This window comes from Galleria mellonella, unplaced genomic scaffold (genome assembly GCF_026898425.1).
Source record: "Galleria mellonella isolate WM207_F2 unplaced genomic scaffold, CSIRO_AGI_GalMel_v1 utg1917, whole genome shotgun sequence".
Taxonomy (NCBI): domain Eukaryota; kingdom Metazoa; phylum Arthropoda; class Insecta; order Lepidoptera; family Pyralidae; genus Galleria; species Galleria mellonella.
Window position 1 is genome coordinate 529,660 of NW_026442031.1, and position 21,512 is coordinate 551,171.

At 34.6% G+C, this 21,512-nt stretch overlaps 1 protein-coding gene across 1 annotated transcript in view; it reads right to left on the reverse strand.

Moving 5' to 3' along the window:
• The window catches only part of LOC113522730 (uncharacterized), a 151,875-nt gene that overhangs the window by 105,591 nt on the left and 24,772 nt on the right, over window positions 1-21,512 (reverse strand). Inside the window, exon 2 of the mRNA XM_026908522.3 lies at window positions 13,095-14,415. Coding sequence (XP_026764323.2) covers window positions 13,095-13,866 — 772 coding nt within the window. The 5' untranslated portion in view covers window positions 13,867-14,415. The remainder of the gene's footprint in view (window positions 1-13,094; window positions 14,416-21,512) is intronic.

Below are 21,512 nucleotides of genomic sequence, written 5' to 3' on the forward strand. Positions count from 1 at the left end.
AATCGAAAATTTCAAGTAAGCGCCTTAAACTCCCATTGTTCATGTCTATTTAAGGGCATATATTATCAGTGTTTTATAATTGCTTGTGTATTTATATTGTTGATTTTATTACTTTTTTCAATATTTCAATTTTATATTCCTTTTTATATTAATACCCGCCCACTATGTACTTTTTATTATAACACATTGTGATTTGTTAATCTTTGCTGGGTGCCCACGATACAGGTTCGCCTAGTGTGAGGCCCAGTGTATCTTGTATTTGTAACTTTGTGTTTTTTTGTCGAATAATAATAAATAAAAAATAAAAATATACATCTGTAAGAATTAATAATAAAGGATATGGCCTGGGATAGAGCTGGCTGAAGAAAGATGCATGAATTAGTTGCACCGACAAGAGGAAACTCTTAATTGATAAAAAAAAAAAGAATTAATCTACTAAATTTAAACTTAGTACAGACTTTATTGACATTTCATGTTCAAATATTCTAAAATAAAATCTTTATTTATATTTATCAACATATCAGCATTTACCATAGCTGCCCACTAAGTGGATACCTGCAAATAAGAGACCTATGTCTGAACATAGGCCTCTTCTTGGGGGTTTTGCTAATAGATTTTTTTTTTTTTACAACACAGAGGGCAAACGAGCATGCGGCTCACCTGATGGTAAGTGACTACCGCCGCCCATGATCACCCACAACACCAGCGGCATTGCAGGTGTGCTGCCGGCCTTTTAAAAAGAAATATACTCTTTTCTTGAAGGTTATGTTGTCGTATCGGTTCGGAAATACTGCTGCTGGAAGTTGATTCCAAAGAATGGTTGTGCGTGGAAGAAAGTGCCTTGAAAAACGCACGGTGGAAGACCGCCACTCGTCCAGATGATGGGGATGAAACTTTAGTTTGTGGCGGGTTGTACGGTGGTGAAAATCAGCAGCAGGTATCAATCCGAACAATTCCTCAGAACACTCCCCATGATAAATTCGGTAGAAGATGCACAGAGATGCAACATCTCTGCGCAGTTTCAGTGGGTCAAGTCGGACAGTAAGGCGTTGACTATCGATAATTCGAGCCGCCCGACTTTGAATGCGGTCTAACGGAAGGAGTTGGTACTGTGGCGCTCCTGCCCACAGATGAGAACAGTATTCCATATGCGGCCTGACTTGGGCTTTATATAATTTCAGGCGGTGTTCTGGCATGAAATATCGTCTCACGCTTGACAGGCGGATTTACAACCGCAGTTTGGCGGGGGAAAGGGGTTGTTGGTAATGGGGTCTAATAGCCCCATTGCTAGCAATATACCCACTCAGGTCGACCTCCACGCGGTTCCCCCCGGGAACCGTCACGTTTAATTCTTGTCGAATTCATCATGGTGGGCCAACTGACCTGCATTCATTCTCACCTATCATCGTCCACCGGTGTCTTGTCGGTGTATACCGATAGCACGGGCGGGGTGACCATTCCATTTGCAGCCATTAAAAAATTGCATTTTGGCTTTGGTAATGTTTTAAGAGGGTAGCTGTTGCCTCGATCATTAAGTTCCCTTTAACGCCTCTTACGACACCCACAGGAATGGAAGGAATAGCCCATTCTATGTCAGAACCAGATAGCATTTATATATATATATATATATATATATATATATATATATATATATAAATCCGTTAATGTCATAACATTCTTAACCAGTTTTGCAATAGCATTCTTTCATTTGCGTGTACCGAATAAAGTTATACAGCATGACACTATTGCGAGTGTCGTAAGCAAAATAAAACTTGTACAGTGAGCATTAAGGCGATTTTGGTATACCAAGAAGTCCATGTAATTGTAGAGCCGATAATATGTGTCGCAAAATTAAGGTTGTCAGTAGTGTCTCGTGATAATGTTAAACTAAAAAGAATCCAATTTTATTCAAAACTAGTGGCCCGTCCCGGCTTCGCACGGGTAGACATTAATACATTTTGAAAATCGGCCATTAAGGCTGCACACGCGACGGAAGCTTAAAAATGGAGTAACTTCTCCCGTTTCCCCAACATTTCCCTTCACTGCTCTGCTCCTATTGATCGTAGCGTAATGAAAAGTATACTATAACCTGCCCAGGAGTATGAAGAATAATTGTACCAGGTTTCGTTAAAATCCGTCGAGTAGTTTTTGTTTCTATAACGAACATACAGACAGACAGACAAATTTTTTACTGATAGCATTTTTGACGTCAGTATCGATCACTAATAACCCGCCGATAGTTATTTTATTGTAGGCCAACAGACCTGCATTCATCCTCACCTATCATCTTGCATTGGTGCCTCGTTGGTGTATACCGATAGCGCGGGCGGGATATCTATTCCATTTTCGCCCATTAAAAAAACACGGATGAACTTTATGTAAGATAATTGTAACAGCAAAAATGTATTTATTTATTTATAAAGAAAGAATACTATCAAACATACAATGCTTTTTATTCTATTCTATCTAAAACATATCAAATAACAGGTAGAGAATTCTTTAATAACATAAAAAAATGTATTTCAAAAACAAACAATCGAGTCACCAACACGCCTTCCTTTTCAAGAAATTTCCAAGAAGACAATTTTGTTAATTCGTCTGTATTTTTGTGACTTTGATCATTTAATATTATATTTTATTATTTTGATATTAAAAATATGGTGAATAATACCACTTTAAATTAATTTTATCTTTGTCATGATTAAACTTTTTGCAAAGCATTAATATTTATCGTAAGGTCCCTTTTGATACGTTTTAATTTAAATGCAAATAAATTGAATAATTAACCTGCCTCTAAGACTAGAAGTTCATTCAAAAATCGTTTCATTTCATTGAACGTTTCAATTTCTTATTAATTTCATTTAAAGAGTGATTCTATGTCAATTTTAACAACACATGGTTATTTTTTATTATAAAAATAAATAAAATAAATTATGATAATACTTGTATCAAAAACTAATATTATAAAGACGAAAAAGAATTGAATTTGGATTTTTATTGAATAAACTCAAATACTACAAAATCAATTTTAAACATTCTTTCACCAATCGTCATCATCAGCCTTTAACTGCCCACTACTAAACAAAAGCCTCCCTTTTGGGGATTTGCCAATAGTTGTCACACTTGGCAGGCGGATTAACAACTGCAATTAGGCTTTAGTGATGTTTTAAGAGTTTACCCATCCCTCGTTCTCCCTTAGTCGCCTCTTACGACACCCACAGGAATGAGAAGTTTTGAGAGGGACGCAGCTGCCCATCCCTCGCCTTCCCTTACTCGCTTCTTACGACACCCACGGGAAAGAAAGGGGTGGCCTATTTTATACCGGGACCACACTTTCACCTATACAAAGCTGTAAATCAGTGAAATGAGGGAGACTTTGTACAAAAGTCGATTGCTTGGGTACCTCTGTCCCATTCGTGTTTCAACCGTGAAGCAGTTGTGTTTGCATGACTGTGTTTCGGTTTGAAGGGTGGGATATGGCGTGAATTTACTGAGTACAGAGGAATAACACCTGAGTCCCCAGGAATGGAAACGCATGGGGGGTATCGTGGGCGAGACGGTATACTCTGTTATGTCCATGGTGCTGCTCGTGTCTATGGGCGACGGTTACCACTTTCCATCGGGTGGGCCGTCGGCTTATTTGCCATTCTAAGTTGTATAAAAAATAAAATAAAAATCATATTTTATTTTCAAGAAAAATATGTGTAAAAACGAGGCAAGTTGTATTAGATGCACTGGCAGCCCTGATGCAACCTTCACGCCACACTTTCCAGGTGCAACGACGCGTGGCGCCACAGATCCAGTATCGTGTTGAGTCATACCAATCTCGAAATTAGAAATGTAAAGAGAATTATATTTTACTTTCTTTCGATATCTTTTCAATAGATACATAGATATATAATTTATTTGCTTATAGCACACAAATAACAACAGACATAGACATGTACAGTGAAAAAAGATAAAAGATTACATATACAATATATATATATATATATATATATATATATATATATATATATATATAAAAGAAGTAACAATTTTTCTTTTCATACGTGTGGAGCAATAACACAAAATGGTCACAACTCATTACTTTGCCCTTAAAAGAGCAAAACACTGATATAACTCAATCATTTAGTTATTTTAAATTAATATTAAATAATTAAATATTGTATTTACATATTTTATTACAATCGAAACGTTAATTTTTTTAATAAATTATTAACGTTATTTCAATAAGTTTTTAGTTTCAACAAGAATCTTGTAAGATCAAATATTAAAAAAAAAGCCGTATCAAAATCGGTAATAAGCAATGTCACAACTATTCAATCTAGACACCCGGCAGCGTGACAAGCCAAGTCAGGCCAAGAACTGGCGATTTTACATATACAGCATGAGGAAAACGTCAACTTAGATTTTACTATAAACACTTGACGTTATAACGTAAGCTAACCAGACAAATAAACAAATTAAGATGACAACTTGCTGAGATAAAAATCCTTACGTTTTGTTATAAAACTAGGCACACATTGTATATTTCGAATAGAAATTGGTAAACTACCCCATAATCGTACAGCTTGTACCGTGAACAATTTGTCATAAGAACTAGATAAATGTATTGGTGTCTTCAGCTGAAGGCCCTCAGAAGACCTTAGATTAAAGGAAGTAACGGAATGTATACAGTCAAACCTTTCTTTCAGGTAACTATGAGAAGAAGAGTTAAAAAAGATATTATGCAGTAGTTAAAGAATGTGAGTATTCCGGCGAAAACGAAGCCACTTGAGCTTAGTGCGAAACTGGGAAATGTAATCACATAAGACCGAAAACTTGATAAATACATATATATATATATATATATATATATATATATATATATATATATATATATATATACTGTTTCGCCCATGATATCCCCCATGCATTGCCATTCCTGAAGACTCAGATGTTATTCCTCTGTACGCTGTAAATTCACGCCATACCCCATCCTTCAAGCCGAAACACAGCCATACAAACACAACTGCTTTACGGTTGAAACACGAATGGAACAGAGGTACCCAAGCAAACGACTTTTGTACAAAGTCTCCCTCTGATAATTAGTTTTATATATTTATTATAAACTATTATGTATTATATTATTAAAATTGTTACAACAACATCATTATAATATAATAACAAAATAAAATATTAGAATTATGAATATTTAATAATTCAAGACAGACAAACTAATAAGTCTGCAAGTATTCTGTATAATCTAATTGTATCTCAGACATTATTAAACGATAAAATATAATATTTTTAAGAAAGCCCCAAAATAATAAACCTCTGAACTTTATAATTTTCTAATTTATTTGCAAATTGGGCTTATTGGCAATTTTCGGCTGAATCCACTTTCAGACTTGGCGATGGAGACAATTAAGAGACGTCTCACAAGTGGATTTATTGATTAATTTGTAGTCAAATGATCATTGAAGTGTAAATTATTTAATACAATGTTTGTTTTACGAAATAATACATTCAATTTATAATTTCCTTCAACTAACTTCATCTTAGACCCTCATTTATTTATTTAGTTAATCTTTATTGACCACATTACAAAAAAAGTCTATCTACTCGTATATTTTTAAGAAATGTATGTACATAATTATGTACATACGCCTGAGTCTTCAGGAATGGCAACGCATGGGGGGTATCGTGGGCGAAACAGTATACTCTGTTATGTCCATGATACTGCTCATAGCTATAGGCGACGGTTACCAGTTTCCATCAGGTGGGCCGTCAGATTGTTTGCCATTCTAAATTGCATAAAAAAATTATTAAAGGTACTTATTATAGGTAGGTATTAATTATTTTCATAATTGTCTATAGTAATTTGTACTCCAGTAAACGAAGCAGTCCACATGAATATTAATAGATGTATCCATGTTCACCTCACCGATCGCTGTGACCTCTAAAGTTAATCCGTCCTCAGACAAGTCTATAACCATGCAATGTAATATTAGTTACTAACCATTGCAACACTGTACGTATGACGTGATAGATAAATAAATAGAGTCTTTATTACCACCAATAATAGTTAAAAACAAATAACAAAAAAAAAAAGAAAATAAAAACACAATTTTGCTGGTTAATATAAAAAAAAGTAACCCATTTAAAAAAAATCTTTCACCTATAGAAAACTTCAGCGAGTAACATACCCTGTATCTTATTTAAAAGAAAAAGTATGAAGTCAGTGCGTATCACTAAAGACAGATAAACTCAAATTTGAAAACTAGGCTTTGTTGAATTAGTTGGTACAAGCAGATTTTTTTTTTCGATTTACAAATTCCACATTAATATGTAAAATGAAAAATAGAGTGATTTGTGGGTTGAAACAATTAAAATTGCTGCAGGTAGTGACAAAAATCAAAAAGAGGATTTGAAAAGAGCATCAGATCAACAGAAGAAAGTAAATGAATGAAAAATTTCAAAAGTAAAGTAATTGAAATAATTGAATCGATGAAAAACAGAAACCAAAAACATTATATTCTGAACACAAATATCTAGCAAACAGCACGAGAATAGGTGATGAAAAGAATTAAAAAAATGACTCCTATAACATTGGATTCTAATATATACAGAGACAGGTTACCAGATAGAATGTAAACAGTTAACAATGTAACATTACAGACGTAATTTTCATATAGTTACATAACACTAAAAACATTAATAAAGAAAATAATAAAGCAGAATTTAAACTAGCTAAAAACAAGTGGCATTCCAGTGTTAAATAAAAAAATAATAAATTCAAGTGAAGTGAACATTAAAACCTTGAGGCTGAATACGAGCAAGCTGCAACGAAGATAGTTTCGAAAGCGAAATCAAGTTGTGAGTAATTGGCGAGAGGAGAGCAAAAACTAAATATTGGACGTGACACTGGTGAAATATAAATAAATAATATGGCAGTGAAATTACGCAGACATAACATCGTAGTCCTCAGGAATGGCAACGCAGGAGTAGCATTCTGTGATATTGACAGTGTTTTTTATGCCAATTACCATTTTCCATCAGATCGGCTGTCAGCTTGTTCGCCATTTAAAGCAACTTAGAAAGGAAAACAATGTGATGCTCCACCTGATGGAAAGTGGTAACTGTCGCCTATAGACATGAGCTGTACCATTTACATAACAGAGTATACTGTTTCGTCCATGATACCCCCCATGCGTTGCCATTCCTGAGGACTCAGGTGTTATTCCTCTGTACCCTGTAAATTCACTGCCATATCTCACCCTTCAAACCGTTTCTATTTGGTATTGGCGTTGAAGGTAAATATGAGTTGACAGTACTAATTGTTCTGCATACTAGACCTTGAGACTTACATAGTGCTATATGATTACATACTTTACTTATTTAGCTGGTTTTAAACACAATGTTTTTAATTTTATATCGATATTTATGAGTATTGCTCTTCAATTCTAATCAAAATAAGCAAAATATGAAATACTGTAATATAATAATAATATAATAATCCATAAATTTATTTTTAAAATAATTATATTATTGTGGTTATATATATAAAATTGATATAACAAGTCTACAATAACAACAACACATTTATCACCATTATTTCGGAATAGGCCAATTAAGATAATGCAATAGAATTGTAATAAATTATTAATAATTATTATTTTAAGTTCAAATATGTAAACTTCTCTTATGTGCACCTAATAAATTGAATCATATTTCGAGTTGTAATAATATAAAACTATATCTACTTCTTTCCTTATGTATTGTATTATTCCTGGACCTAACTTTTAACTTTAGAACACATTGAAACATTTTCCAGAGGGAGACTTTGTACAAAAGTCGTTTACTCAGACACCTCTGTCCCATTCGTGTTTCTATTCATGAAGCAATTGTGTTTGCATGGCTCTGTTTCGATTTGAAGGGTGAGATATGGCAGTGAATTTACAGGGTACAGAAGATTAACACCTGAGTCCTCAGGAATGGTGACGCAAAGGGAGTGTCATGGGCGAAACAGTATACTCTGTTATGTACATGTAAAATTTTTAAAAGGTACACGTAGCACGATGTTAGATATCGACAACATATACTAGAACAACATATTATGCATTGTCAAAAATTATGAGGAGTAAAAACATGAAAATAACTGACGAATCGACATAACATCAACTACATGTAATTTAAACATTTTTAACAATAACAGATAAAAACAAATAAAAAATTTAATGTCTCTAACGACATATAAAAATGGCGCATCACATTCTGAATAAGAAATAATTGTCAAAACCAGAATTTAGATAAAAGTAAACTAGGTTAAGTGCCAATATGAACTTTTTTAAACGGTAATAGAGTGGATATCAATAAACACGTGATAGCGGGAGTCGCTGAACCACAGAGCGTGTCTGTGGGACCGGACGACTAAACAATGAAGCCTGGAATTTGATACGAAAAAAATGTGAGAGAGAGACTGTACGATAGAGAGGGACGAGAAATCTTGATCAACGAGCGTGCTTCCGCTGTCAGTCATGGGGTCTCAGGTGATGGAGTCGAAGTATTAAGTGAAGTTAAGGAAAACGTATAAGTCGATGAGAGTGTTACAAAACTCACAGTTTAAACCTACGAATTTACAACTAGTATAATTATTGCCTACGAATATATACCATCGAGGTCATTTAACAACTGTATTCGAATAATGGCACTGTTTTTTTTTTTGTGAATATTAAAAAAAAATAACTAAGAACCCCATAAAAATAATTACTTTTATGTCGTTTTTGCACATTAACCCAACCTTGAAATGTAACCTTCGATAACTTTTTTTTTAGTAAATTTGCTATGCGATTAGACACTGGATTATTATACAAAATCTAATGACGTCGTAACTTTTTTCGCTAATCCGTAAAACTAAGAGAATTATGGTAATCTTTATATGATAACAAATTAATCCTTGAACTTAACGTGATGCGCAATATATGCAGTTACGTCTTTAACTGAGCAAAGACATTCCATCATGTCTTTATCGTGCTAACCTCCAAGAATATGAGACTCTGAGAATATTTATAAAAAGAAATTATTTTACATACGCGCTGTTTACATACATAATTAACTCATGTTTTTGTGATGACTGATTAGTACACAAATATATGCTAATTGTTATAAGCGTATTAAAATATATATATTTATTGATTGGTACAGGTGCAGTTAAACCATTATTCAAGAGCAGAGGGAGACTTTGTACAAAAGTCGATTGCTTGGGTACCTCTGTCCCATTCGTGTTTCAACCGTGAAGCAGTTGTGTTCGCATGGCTGTGTTTCGATTTGAAGGGTGGAATATGGCGTGAATTTACTGGGTACAGAGGAATAACACCTGAGTCCTCAGGAATGGCAACGCATGGGGGGTATCATGGGCGAAACAGTATACTCTGTTATGTCCATGGTACAGCTCATGTCTATAGGCGACGGTTACCACTTTCCATCAGGTGGGCCGTCAGCTTGTTTGCCATTCTAAGTTGTATATAAAAAAAGACGCATCTTGTTTACGATATTCCATTTATTACATTTAATCATTTAGTCTGCATTGTAATTTGTTTAGGATTTAATTTCACTACTACATAGACCTTCCGTTCTTCCTTTGAAGATGTCTACCAAAAACTGGTGTATATAAAATGGATAGATAAGAAATCCAAATAGATTAGTCATAAACATTACACGCACAATGAATACGTAGTGGAGTGAACATCTGTAACCAAACAAACATACCGCGATTTTGGACCAAGTAAAAGTAGGTACGTGAAGATCAGGATTCCGTCTCAGTAGATGCAGATCTCACTTTCACTATCGCACAGCACGTTTGACCTCAGCTCTTGACATCAATTGAGAATAAATTGCCTTATTACAAAGAGGCTGCCTCAACCTTACATTTAAGTAGATGATGGGAACATTGTTCCTTTATAATTTCATATCTGCCTGGCCTTATCTGGTACAAAGTTAAATATGATAACTCTGACGAGATTCAACCAGTTCGGTATTACGATATGTTTAGAAGAATATATACGATACAAAGTAGTGTTGTATGTTTGTTAGAAAATTAATAAACATTACCTTGACGATAATGTGACTAAAATACTTTCAGTGATAACAACTCTTGATAAAAACTTTTTTAAGCTAATTGTTTATATGTATGATAGTTGCTTCTTTCACTATATTAATTATTAATTAATGAACAAGTATTGTAGTACCATACGTCGTAATTTAACTAATTTCCAATACTGATCTTATTCTAGTTTATCTAATATATAAAATTCTCGTGTCGCGGTGTTTGTTACCATACTCCTCGGCCAAAAGAGAATCGGCCAACATCTATTTTTCATACCCCTCAATGATAAGAGTGACCCTCCCCAAAAATTTTTATTTTTATTTTTTGGACAATTTTTTTTTTTCATTTTATATTATTATGATTTAGAATCGAAAAATACATACAACTTCCAATTTTCGCCGTTTTATAACCAACACCTGTTTTTTAATCGCAATTTTTATATTCCGCATTAGGGTTGCAAGATGGCAATCGAATATAATAATTGTAGTACGAGAAATTTCATGTATAGTCTTTAAGACTTGCGAAAGTAATAAATTCTAATCAGAAAATATATAATTTCCCCTGCAAGACGAAGATCATAAAAAAATAATACAAAACACAATTGTTTTGTAAAGTAACTAATTACTATAAACATTTTTCGACTAACCGTACTGCAGAGGTCAGTTGGTTCACTGTTAATTTGTAAATATTCACAGTTCATTAATAGTAATTAATAAGCGTTCAAATAAACAGAGACACTTGCACGCTTCGGAAGACGATGTCATTTAGTTTACACACTTTGTGATCTAATTGTCAAGTACCAGATGAACATTCTACATTTCAAAGATTATGTTAATAGTGAACGTGTGTTCTAAAAGAAATGACTTGCATTCTTTGCAATTATTACACGAGACACTTGCACACTTCGGAAGACGATGTCATTTTACACACTTAGTGATCTAATTGCCAAGTACCAGATGTACATTCTACATTTCAAAGATTATGTTAATAGTGAACGAGTGTTCTAAGAGAAATGACTTGCATTATTTGCAATTATTACACGAGACACTTGCACACTTGGGAAGACGATGTCATTTAGTTTACACACTTTGTGATCTAATTGTCAAGTACCAGATGAACATTCTACATTTCAAAGATTATGTTAATAGTGAACGAGTGTTCTAAGAGAAATGACTTGCATTCTTTGCCATTATTACACGAGACACTTGCACACTTCGGAAGACGATGTCATTTTACACACTTTGTGATCTAATTGTCAAGTACCAGATGAACATTCTACATTTCAAAGATTATGTAAATAGTGAACGAGTGTTCTAAGAGAAATGACTTGCATTATTTACAATTATTACACGAGACACTTGCACACTTGGGAAGACGATGTCATTTAGTTTACACACTTTGTGATCTAATTATCAAGTACCAGATGAACATTCTACATTTCAAAGATTATGTTAATAGTGAACGAGTGTTCTAAGAGAATTCTTCGCAATTATTACACGAGAATAATAAAAAACTTGCAAATTATAAATGAAAGTTTTTGATAAATAATTAATGTTGAACGTTTAGTAGTTGTTACAATTTTTTCACGATAATTCTGATACAGACTAGCGAAATGTAAGCGTTTAAGTAAGGAAAGTACAGTAAAATTATTATGAAATAATTAGTATTTTAATTTATGTTATAGTTTGTTGTTTTAATATTAAATATTCAAATGTTAAACTTTTAATAGTCATAAATTTATAAATCTATTTAGAATACATTTATATTTTATAAATGGAATTAATCTACGAGTATAAGTAAATCCTTTCAAATAAAATAAAAGTGTATAATTGCAAGCGTGCGAATTAAAAGATTGATCATTTTACTTTTTGTGTTACAAAGAAACATTTGTTGTGTAACTTGCAAGTGTTATATTATTAATTTGAAATTTTATTTTATAATATAATATATTACAAGTTTTTAAGTGTTTGATTTGTAAATGAGATTAAAAAATAAAAACCTTTGAATTCATGTTAATTTTGGAAAATGGCATAGAAAAAGTCTAGTACAAAGTTATCGGCTTATCAAATATTTTTAATATTTAATAATTTTGAAAATTGTTTAAAGTTTTTGCGAAGGTTCAGATTTTTTTTATCAGATATTTATAAATTAAGCTGATGTATGCAAGAATTAATTATAGGGAAGATTAAAATTTGATAATTCCTGATAAAATTTTATTAAATTAAACAGAAATAAACAAAATGTAAATATTGCTGATAATACTTATTTCAATAAGCAATAATATCATGATATTAAAATGACATTTATGATTATAATTAATTATTATTTATCAATATGCAACATATGATTAATGAGTATAAATACACTCACTCGTATATTTAATATTCGAACTACGTAATCAGCGATCTCAACTAACACAGAGCGAGCTGCCGAAATAGAATACTCTATTCGTCATTTAAGAACTCAATGATTTGGTTGAATGATTAGCCTTGAACCATTTAAGCAACGTTGAATTAAATTCAAATTATGATGAAGTTTGAAGTATTAAACACGCTAGAACGCATACAGTTTACCGCATAACTGTTATTTTATTATTCTACAACCAACCAAGCTGGCTATGTAAGAAATTACATCGAACAAACGGCCTGCTCTGTTAATTCAGTATTAAATTTGTTACTTTAAATATTCAAGAAACAAATTATATAAGTGTTTACATTGTTTGTTTACAAAGAACACAATTTTCTAACCTTTTTTTATTATTATGTTCATAAATGATTATTTAAAAAGTATGTTCTTTTATAAATATTGCAAACAAACTTTTACAAATCGCCTAATTTTCTGAATTTGTAGTTAAGAAATTTAACTATTTATATATGTCTACTTTCAAACTTATGAATTTAATTTGATTTACGTGAAATATAGTAATAGATAATGTGTGTCATGAACTCGTTTTGTGTTTGATAAACATGTTTCTATGTTCAGAAATAAATTAAAACTGTCTTACCTCTCGCCCAGCCAGTGAGAACGTTGCCAAGATAAGCCACCTTGTAAACTGGATCTGGATCGCTGATTCGCACACTATTGGTGCGTCGAAGAAGTTTCCCCAAACCTCTAGACAGCCGCCCGATGGCGCGCGATGTGAAGTCTTTCCCAGAAGCTCCATCAGCAAGGCATACCTCAGCTGGCAAAATAGATTTGCACTGTCCGTTCTCTTGCAATTTATGGCCTATCAATCTTGGCATTGTGAGAGGTAACGATTTCTTTCGCTCTGGCGTCAACGTCTTCGCCTGGTTTACGCTATATACGTTACAATTCTTCTTAAAGCTCAGCCCATTAGCGTCTTTGGTTTGATCTGTCTCGTTCTCAGTCTTATCTAGATTATCAGAATTGGAATTTTTCAAAATTGATATCCTTCCATTGAGATTTTCACTCATAGAGTTGTTATTAAGGTTATCAGTATTACCATCGCTGAAGCGGCGCTCGACGCTCGAGTGCCTCTTCATCAGCGATGGATTCCTTAGAAGTATGCTCGTCTCGCTCGAGCTTCTGTTTTTCAATATGTGTATCTTTTTCACTTTAGATACCGAGTAATCGACCTCGTCCGCGCTCACCGTCCTCTCGGTCTTTCCTTCCTCATCCAGGAAGCGGACTCGCAATCCGTTCGGCTTACAATCACCACTTAGAGTTTTTTCCGTTTCTTGTCGACGATCCATTTGGTTTTTTGCGTCGCCGTCTAGGCATTGGCGTTCATTTTCGCTCAGTGTTCCTCGAGCCATTTTTCTTTTAAATTGGCTACTTTTTGTCTATGTACTATTACATTCTGTTCGGGAAACTGAGCATCGGTGAGCTACTTGTCATTAAATCACAAGGGCTTCGTCCAGTTCACAGAACCCCGCGGAACACAGTCACTTCCCTCGCTAACTAATGAAACACACACAGAGTATACACCTCGTCCATTAAAGAACGACACCGGTTTGGAATGTAGCCTTCTCTACACTTACTCAATGCACTTGTCCGTTAAGGAGAAATTGTTCACTCGAACACGTACGAACGGAAATTCAAATGGATACACAACAATTGAATTGTAGCAAACAGGTTGTAATACACCACAACAAATGAGTTACTATTTCGAAAGAAATAAATAGAGATGCGATCGCGACGCGTGCTCCAATGTAGGCTCGCGGCAGTGGAATGGCGGTTAGAGGTTGGAGTGTGCGGCGCGGTTGCGCGGGCGCAGGCGGTCACTTCACTTGTTCCCAGCTTTGATTATAATGATCCGACTTGTATTGCGTTAATACTTCATGTCAGCGGTAGCCCGGTCTATTCTGGAATAAAAAATAATCATAATTTTAAAACTTTTTAATTAATATTGTAACATTTTTATCAAGTACTGATTTATTAAGTAACATTGATTGCAGTATATTTATTTCATGCTTAGACACTTTATAAGTATTATCTGCGAAATAAATATTATATAAATGATAATATTATAAGCATGTGTAATTATGGATAATTACTGGTTACATAAACCAACCGGAAAAGTGCTATTGTTGTACATATCTATATTTTGACATCACCTGACCTTTATCTAGTTTATCATTATCATCATTTCTGACATGTTCTTTGTATGTATGTACTCGTATGTACCGGAGATTTTTTAGAAAGTTTACACACACACTATTACGTGAAAACATCTATCAAATTATATTTATTTCTACGCGAAATTGCAATACAATTGCTCAAATCAGTGGCGTCAATCAATACATACATACATACATGTCTGTCACGCCTGTCTCCCATTAGGGTAGGCAGAAACAATGGAACGCCAAATGCTTCAATACAAACAAGCCTCTTTCGCTTTCAATCAATAATTATTGATATACGAAAAATATTTGCTATTTTAGACCATGTAGCCTTTAATTTAGAAAATATTTTTGTGTAAACTTTTTTATATAATATATATGTATCTACTTGTATGTTACTAACCTGCCTATCTAGCGGGAAAGGGGTTGTTAGCAATGCAGTTTGACAGCCCCATTGTTAACAATATGTCCTATTAGGTCGAATCTTCACGTAATACCCCTTGAAAACCATCGTGAACAATTCTTATTGAATCCGTCACGATGGGCTAACTGACCTACTTCATCCTCATCTATCATCCTTCACTGGTACCCCGCCGGTGTATACCGATAGCGCAAGTGAGGTTACTATTCCATTATCACCCATTAAAGAAACCCCACCTATCTACTACTACTGACAAAACTCAAGACAAAGGCCTATGTTCAGCAGTGGACACTTAACGATATATAACATATATATCGATATATATTATTAACTTTATTGTTATTTTTTTATCTCCTACTATTAATTATTGTTTTTTTATTTTTATTTTTGGATTGTGTAATTTCAGTGCAATGTATTTTGTTTAATTATTATTTAAACACATATCGGTTGGGGACCTGGTGATCTGTACTACAGGTCTTAATTTATTAGAGACAAGTTCCAGCAAAGCAAAGTTCCATATTATTTTAATTTTATCGTATCCTAAATGCTTATATGTAAATTTGAGTTGTTCGTGAGGAGACATGAATAAATATATTTATTATATATTTATTAACTACAGTTTTTAATTCTACAAAGAAAAAAATAAATTACATATTAGAATCCACAGTCAAGTAATAGAAAACTCAAAATGTATAACAAGCGTGCTTGTTATTTATGAGCCGCGTACAGTGGGAATACGAAATTTATTACTTAATTCAAAGCTCCCAAAGTATTTTTGATGAGATCATTATAACTATATGGGAAGTTAGAAAGCAAGAGGTTAAGACTTTGTACAAAAGTCGATTGCTTGGGTACCTATGTCCCATTCGTGTTTCAACCGTGAAGCAGTTGTGTTTGCATGGCTGTGTTTCGATTTGAAGGGTGGGATATGGCGTGAATTTACTGGGTACAGAGGAATAACACCCGAGTCCTCAGGAATGACAGCGCATGGGGGGTGTCATGGGCAAAACAGTATACTCTGTTATGCCCATGGTACTGCTCATGTCTATAGGCGACGGTTACCACTTTCCATCAGGTGGGCCGTCAGCTTGTTTTCCATTCTAAGTGGTATAATAAAAAAAGACAGTGGTAATCAGTTATCGAGGCGAGGAATAAACAGCAGCGTCCCACTTAAAACATCTCCAAAGTATCACTGCGGTTGCCAATCCGGGGAAATCCTTCCCCTAGTGGGAAGTTTATGTTCAGCAGTGGACAGTCAAAGGCTGATATGATGACGATGACCAGTTACCAATCGCAAGATTAGGAACAGTGTTTAATAAACTATTTTGGTGCATACATGCATACATATCTGTCACGCCTGTCTCCCATTAGGGTAGGCAGAAACAATACAACTCTTTCGCTTCTTCCACATTCATCAATCTTTTCATACACGCTCGCCGGTTACGGGTACTTTTAATTTAGTCCTTCTTCAGCACGTCGCCTATTTGGTCAACATACGTCCGTCTAGGGCGGCCCCTACCGACATCTCCATTCATTCTTGCTCGATATATCTCTTTCGTAATTCTTCTTATTTGACTATTTTGTTTTAAACTTGATAAAAGGAGAGTGTTTTTTTAATGGATGATAATGGAATGGTAACCTGCTCTTTCGTTATACGCTGGCGTGGCACCAGTGACGGATGATAGGTGACGATGAAAGCAGGTCAGTTAGCCATCGTGACGTATTCCACTAGAATTAACCACGATGGTTTCCTGGGGGAAACACGTGGAGATCGACATGATATGAGAGTGTGTTGCTGGCAATGCGTCAGTTAGACCCCATTACTAACAATTCCCTCCCCCCCCCCTGATAAAAGGAGAGTTGAAACGGATGGTAATGAAGAGAAAAATAACGAAATGAGGTCTTGTACCCTGTAGCATGGGCAACCACTGAACTTTATTATATATTTTTTAAGATATTTATATGATTATCGCTTCCGACAATTGTTACGATTTATCCGGAAGTCTTCTTCGGCATGAATACGGTAATTGCGTCGCAGTTGCAGCGATTCTCTTCGGACACAAGTTTAATTATTTTTAATGATACAATCTTTTTTTTTTACATAATTGGCAATAATATTTTTATTTATTACTAGCTTACGTACTAGCTTTTTAGCGTGGATTTCAGAAATAGGAAAAGTAACGGAATATACCACTTCTAGATGGCGTATCGAGATAAAACTCATACCAGATTTGAAGTTACATCTTCAGAAACATAACTATGAAAACTGTATACAATTTGGTGCAATAGTTTTTGCGTGATACCGGAACAAACTGTCAGACAGGCGACCTGACGAAATAAATCAAGAGTATTGCTTTGGCTTCTGTTAGTTTTATTAAGACACTTCATATCAATTATTCTCAAATATTTTCCACGTACAGACATCGTCTAGTTACAATTTTGTAATATTACTTGTTGGCAACCCAATAAATATTTAAAATTTTATTTTTGTCATGGCAACAGTAAAACTCTCTTGCTTCAATTACCGTACCGAAAAGACGTGTTTTCTTGTATTATAACGTTGTATGTCCAAAATACTTTATAAAAGTGTCCTGTGTAATAAAAAGTGTTCCTTTATTCACGTATCCAGCAAACAACCTACGGTGCACTCTCCCAGAGCTACACAGAAATGGTCCTTTGAGCCGGATAGATTCATATTTTGCTTTGCAGACCATCTGGATAAATCCATTCATTAATTACTCATTTCGACCTAAAGGTTGCCTGGAAGAGATCGCTTTTAGGGATAAGATCATCGTAACCTTCAAGAAAAGAGCATATTCCTTTTTAAAAGGCCGGCAGCACACCTGCAATGCCTTTGGTGTTGTGGGTGATCATGGGCGGCGGTAGTCACTTACCATCAGGTGAGCCGCATGCTCGTTTGCCCCCTGTGTTGCAAAAAAAAGGTCGCCCATTGTTTTATCACTGTGATCATTTCTTGTAATTGTTTGTATCTACAATAAGTTTACTATTGTAATCTTTTGGAGGAAACAATAAAGAGTATCTATTACATTATTGATTGATCGATCCAATCGATAATTTAATGTGATTTCTTGGAAAGCAAACTGCGCGACCGGTTGTGCAGGACGTTCCTTATAGAGAAGATTGCATGGAGCCTGACATTTCTCGATATGAATTTATTATAATTATTGAGGAGACCCACTGCAGGAAACCAACCGTGGTGTGTTAACCTTAAATCTTTTACCTTATTGTAACATGTTATAGATATATGTATAATAAAAATTAAGGAAAAATTAAAGATATCCTTGACGAGACTAGAGTGTGGTCTCCATAGAAAATTTATGTAGATTTCGACCTTCTAGAACAATGTTTATGGTAGTAACAGATAGAATATACTAACTGTCATCTATGGTTTTGCCTGCGAAATGATTATTTGACTTAAAAGTATACTTAAATAAATAAAGAAATGTAAAAAAATATTTTTGTCCTTGAAGAATAAATATTTCTGTAACAATTTTTTCAATCGACATGTTTCTTCCGGGTAAATAGAAATGATATGTATGTAATACAAATAAAAAATTTGGTTTATCGATTCGAAGAAAAAAAATTTAGATGTTTCTGATCAAACCATAAAAAATCGACGTTCTATAATCGATTTTACTAAAATCTATTTTGATCTTTTATGAGAAAAAAACGACACGAAACAAAAGTGACACAATACAAAATAACACTCATTGAATGAGATAGATTAATCTAAATGTTTGTGTTAAAAGAATGTTATTAATTAATTAATTAATTTTATTATTATTTTAGGCGCTAACTGTCCACTGCTTCAAGCCTTCCCCATAAAGGTAGTTTTACCAGTAATCGCTACGTTTGGCAGGCAGTTTGACAACCGCAATTTGACCTTTGATAATGTTTTAAGAGGGATGCTGCTGTCCATCCCTCGGCCTTCCTTAGTCGCTCCTTATGAAACGTATCCCGGTCAAGCGGACGAAGCCGTGGATAAAAGCTAGTTAGTACCTATATTGGTGGAGATAACGTTGTAACTCAAGGCAAAGAATGGCCATAATGACCAGTTTCCGCGGAAACAATACACACGGACAAAAGTAGGCGTTGCTAACACGATTGACGGCAGAGAAAGTCAGCCGTTTGGACCACGGTCGTAACTATATTATTTGGTGATAAAATGAATAAAAATCTCGATTTCGATTACATAATCGATGATATGGTGATGACGATTTTAAAGATAGATCAAAAAATAAAAATAAATACTAAAAAGTTTGCCCCGGCATAGAACAGGCCACCCCTTTCTTTCCCGTGGGTGTCGTAAGAGGCGACTAAAGGAGGGCGAACGATGGGCAGCAGCGTACCTTTTTAAACATCTGGCGTGAATTTACTGGGTACAGAGGAATAACATCTGAGTCCTCAGGAATGGCAACGCATGGGGGGTATCATGGGCGAAACAGTATACTCTGTTATGTCCATGGCACTGCTCATACCTATAGGCGACGGTTACCACTTTCCATCAGGTGGACTGTCAGCTTGTTTGCTATTCTAAGTTGTATATAAAAAAAATCTCCAAAGCCTAATTGCGGTTGCCAATCCGTCTACCAAGCGTGCTAACTATTGGCATAACCCCCAAAAGGGAGACTTATGTCCATCAGTGGACAGTAAAAGGCTGATATGATAATGATAATAATAAATTACATAGTTCTCAGGAATGGCAACGCATGAAGATTGCCTTAGGCGTCACAGTATATTTAAAAAGACCAATTGTACTTTTCACGTTATAGGCAGTTACCGTTTCCCGTTTGGTGGGTCGTTAACTTATTTGGCATTCATTAAAAATATTTACAAAAAAAAATTTGACTTTGTAACTTTATGGGTATTGTTTTTGCGACATGGTAACATAACTTGTTGAGCGAGTAATACCATAAAAAAATTACATTTACGCATCGATGGGTTTATAATTTATGTCAAGGGCATGGGTTTAATTGATTATTAAAAAACAAAAACAAGGAAGTGGACGCGGGGTCGTAAAACAAACTTTTTGTTTTAAAACAAAAATTGACGGTTTGACAAAGGTACAATTTTATAAAGCGTGGCATATCAGTAGTATGCTGGACGTGGACCTATGTCGCAGTACATTGCCACACACATACGCACACTTGTATTTATTTTTATTATTTGTAATTTATTTTTGTTTTAGTTTTTAATTATATTGTTAATTTTTTTTTTCATTTATTTATATTTGCCAACAATATTCTTTTTTTTTTATACAACTTAGAATGGCAAACGAGCTGACGGCCCACCGGATAGAAAGTGGTAACCGTCGCCTATAGATATGAGCAGTACCATGGACATAATAAAGTATACTGTTTCGCCCATGATACCCCCCATGTGTTACCATTCCTGAGAACTCAGGTGTTATTCCTCTGTACCCTGTAAATTCACGCCATATCCCACCCTTCGAACCGAAACACAGCCATGCAAATACAACTGCTTCACAGTAGAAACACGTACGGTACAGAGGTACCTTAAGCAATAGACTTTTGTACAAAGTCTCCCTCCGGTAACTTAAAGTCTGGTGCATGTTTTATCTTAATGTTCCGTCTAGAATTGGTCATTTACTTGTAAAACCCACACGTACAAGTTATGGGCAAAAGCGAGTGCTTTTGTATGTGTATGTGTAGCAACTTTGTATGTGCAAATTTCCTTACACACATGTTTAAGGATAATTAGCATAAAATACGGGTACACGTCATTTATTTATTCCGCGACTCTGCTGTAGTACATATCTAACTTAATATTCTATTTCTGTTCATTAATCGCTGTTATTATAAATATTTACATACAAACCAATTATCATACAAATTTGTTAAGTACTAAAGAACGTAAATAACCGTCACGAATAGATTTTACCGTAAAAAAAAAACAAACTCCAATCGTATCTACCGCTAATGTTCTCGTTTTAAAACCTATCTATTCTATTTAAGAGCTGCGCTCTTGTCGACGGAGCTCTTGCCACTCACTACGATTTTCAGCGAGTCTCTTCACCTCTTGATACGACACGACACCAACTGTTTCCTTGATCTACCTGATGTAACTATACCTTAGTCTCCCTCTTCCCCTCCTTCTTTCTATCTTACCTTCTATTAACCTATTATTAATCTAAAACTAGCTATAGGATATGTTCAAGTTCAGGGTATTTTTTTATGGGTGATAATGGTATGGTAACCTTACCCGCGCTATCGGTATACACCGGCGGGGCACCAGTGAAAAATGATAGGTGAGGATGAAGCAGGTCAATTAGCCCATCGTGACGAATTCAACAAGAATTGTTCACGATGGTTTCCAGGGGGAACCACAGCCCCAACCCCCTTTAGTATTATGAGTGTTAATATTTTTACAAGGAACA